The 2,978-nt window shown below is 48.7% G+C and overlaps 1 protein-coding gene across 1 annotated transcript; it reads right to left on the bottom strand.

Annotated features, from left to right (window-relative positions):
- Window positions 1–858: 858 nt before the first annotated feature.
- Window positions 859–2,333, bottom strand: LOC122180227 (growth-regulated alpha protein-like). Its single transcript, XM_042871764.1, has 4 exons — window positions 2,080–2,333; window positions 1,852–1,978; window positions 1,705–1,788; window positions 859–1,623 (listed from the first exon to the last, which is right to left on the bottom strand). The coding sequence occupies exons 1-4, from the start codon at window positions 2,135–2,137 to the stop codon at window positions 1,605–1,607; spliced, it is 288 nt and encodes a 95-aa protein (XP_042727698.1). The 5' UTR covers window positions 2,138–2,333; the 3' UTR covers window positions 859–1,604.
- Between the last annotated feature and the right edge of the window lie 645 nt (window positions 2,334–2,978).

Raw genomic sequence — 2,978 nt, 5'->3', positions numbered from 1 at the left:
TGGATTTCAGTAACACTCTACTACCAGGTCATCTAATTAAAGCAATCATATTTTTGCAGCAAACTAGCTGCAAAGATTGAAGATTCTCCCACTGCTCCTGGCAGCTACAGACCTGTAGCAAATGCAGTGAGAAAAAGACAAAAAAAAAAAAAAAACATTCAGCCAACCAGGACCAATTGAAATGTATTAGCACTGAGGGGATGGAACTAAAGATACTCAGAGAATAACAGAAGTGCAGAAATGCTGCTGCCATTCTCAAAGAGAGTTGAGAATTACAGTTGCTGCTTGTGCTGTCCTTCATTAGTCCTTCACAGTCTCCTCTGGCCACCTGGCAGCAACCCAGAAGGCAGAAGATGTCCAGCGGGCAAGGAGGGAGCAGTTGACAGCATGGCTCCTTTCTACTCCCCCAGTGAGCAAACCTATTCACTTCTCTCCTCTGGTGCCTGCCAGCTTTCTGATACAACCTTTCTTTCACTGACACGTGAAGAAGACAGTGCACGTGCATACCAAACAGGGACAGGAGTCCTAGGCTCTGTGCAAATGTAAACCATAGGGGTACACCTAGGATGCGCTTAAAAACTAAGTGAGAATAGTGTTCTTCCTTTGCAACCGTTTATCAGCAATAAATTGTGCTGCCTGAGCTGTGAAAGCCCATGCCACGTGTTTCCCTGCAAATGGGACCAAGGGAAAGAGGCTCAGTCCTCATGCTCCAGTCTAGGGCTGCCATTAAAGTAAAGGAATGATGAGGACTGTAATTTTGGAGCACTGAAAGATATCGATGGACGTGACTTATCGAAGCCATTTACCAATGAGATTTGATGTTTCTCATTTACGTTAACACATAAAACAGACACTGGGCATACTTGATGTTTATTTTCAAGAAGCAAAACAATAGAATTAACAAAGGAAAAAATTTTAATTAGGAAACATACATAGCAATTAGCATATAGAAAATAGTTTTCCATTTAATTTACAGGCACTTTTTACACTTGTTCTGTTGTGTGCTGCTGATGTTTCTACACAGTAAGTGCGCATAAATAACTACAGGACATGTTCTCTGACATTTGGAAAGACTGCCATTAGCGGACGTGTAGAAATCACATGGCTGTCCCACCTTGATGACAGTTAATGACCGCTGTTTAGAAGTGATTGGATTCCTCCTGTCAAGTTTTCTGCTGGACAGAAATATGAAGAACGGAGGAACTGCATACATACAGTTCCAAAAGGGATTCTGGACTATAATAAAACATTCATCAGTGCAGTGGCTGCTACATACATGACTTCATATAAGTTATGACATTATGCTATGCAAAATAACATAACGTGCCTAAGGAGCCCCACCAGTGGCTTGCCGATGCTGGAGTCCAGGCAAAGCTTTTCCACTGAAAGAATTCAGGATAATCTCTGTGAGTCTTCTCCTGAACTACACCCCGAAAGCAAGTTTTCAAGGCAGAAGAGGACAAAACTTGAGGGCGGTGCTTTTCAACGTCCAAACTGCAGGCAGCGCTTCCCTGTTGCAGCAGTCAAATCCGCGCACTCAGACCACCGGGAACGAAGACGCTCCGTTAGGGTGCTCCACAAGTGCCAGCCGCATCCCGCCACGCTCAGCTCCGCTGGGCAGCACTGCAAGCAGAGAGCGGGCGCTCAGCGCTGCGGCCCCGGCCGCCACGGCTCTGGAAGCTGGGGAGGCCCCGCGTTAGGTACCTGCTGAGGAATCTGGCGACGAGCAGCTTCACCCACGGCAACGAAGGACTGAGGCACAGCGTGTGGCCCTGCTTCGTCGTGGCTCTGCGGGGCGAGCGGAGTCAGGCGGGGTCGGGGGAGAGGGGGTCGAGGACAGGGACAACTCACATGACTTCTGGTACGGCGCAGTGAGGCCCCTCGGGGATGAGCTCCACCTGGACCAAGCGCCGCGGCGGGATGCGCTCGGCTACGGCCCGCACGCAGCGGCAGCGCAGCTCTCCGGCCGGCGGCGCACCTGCGGCGGGGAGGTCGGCTCAGCCTGGCTGCAGGACCCCGCGTCGCACCCCCCGCCCGTATCCCCATCTACGTCCGCGTCCCACCCCCCTGTGCTCTCACCCCAGCAGGACGCGGCGACGGCGGCTAAGAGCAGCGCGAGGAGGAGGCGTGAGCTCATGGCTGGGGCTGTCGGCTGGTCACTTCGGGCGCTGGCTGTGCCGCCCTGCTGTCCCCATTGCTTTTATTCTCCCGGTACCGTAGCTGCCTGGGGATTTCCCGGGTGCGGAGTGGGGCCTGGGCGGGGAAGTTGCTTTGCGTTCTCCACCTGCTTTGACCGTTCTCGGGCAGGTGGGGAGCAGGGAGCGCTCGGCACTCGTTCCACCTGCTGCGGGACGCGACGGGGCCACCCGGCCCTTCCCTCCCAGCCCCCATAGCAGTGATTTTGCCTGCAAACAGGAGATGCTCACCCTTCCGTATCTCAACTGCAAGCTTTCTGCTTCACTTCTGTGTACAGAATGGTCTTTCTTTGTATTTGTAACAGTAAGCGCATTTTCCAGTCAATGCATTTTGCAATGAAAAATTAGAGTTTTCTGTGCCTTTAAAGAAAATTAGATGGAATTTAGATTTATACTTACATCGATTTACTTCAGATATAGTAAAAGCACTTTCCTTTGTAATTAGCCATGATATGAATTATTATTTTGCAGGATTGGTTGTGGGTTTTTTTTGTTTGTTTGTTTTTTTTTGTTTGTTTGTTTTTGTTTTTGTTTTTTTGTTTGTTTGTTTTTTGTTGGTTTGTTTGGTTTGAATTTGGCTGCTGTGGGTTTTGTTCTTCACCTTGCAGTATTTTTTATTCCATCTGTTGCTTCCATTTAGAATGCATTTATGGCTGTGCAAGAATTAAAGATTTGGAAGTGTGCTTTTGGATCTCCTTACCCCTGCAACTTTCTAATTTTTATTTAATAAATATTCATTTGCTGTTGAACATATATCTGAAACTTTAAGCACTAATGCAAAAT

Source organism: Lagopus leucura, unplaced genomic scaffold, assembly GCF_019238085.1.
Source record: "Lagopus leucura isolate 7727_CA_CO unplaced genomic scaffold, USGS_WTPT01 Super-Scaffold_100004, whole genome shotgun sequence".
NCBI classification, from domain to species: Eukaryota; Metazoa; Chordata; class Aves; order Galliformes; family Phasianidae; genus Lagopus; species Lagopus leucura.
Note: the sequence above shows the minus strand (reverse complement) of the source record. Positions and strands in the feature narration are given on the sequence as shown.

Excerpts from the sequence above, each read along its gene's own strand:
- LOC122180227 (XM_042871764.1), bottom strand. The coding sequence starts at position 2,137 with ATGAGCTCACGCCTCCTCCTCGCGCTGCTCTTAGCCGCCGTCGCCGCG. Across the intron at positions 1,979-2,079 it reads CGTCGCCGCGTCCTGCTGGG|GTGCGCCGCCGGCCGGAGAG; the intron begins GTGAGAGCACAG and ends TCCCCGCCGCAG. Across the intron at positions 1,789-1,851 it reads TGCGCCGTACCAGAAGTCAT|AGCCACGACGAAGCAGGGCC; the intron begins GTGAGTTGTCCC and ends CTCGCCCCGCAG.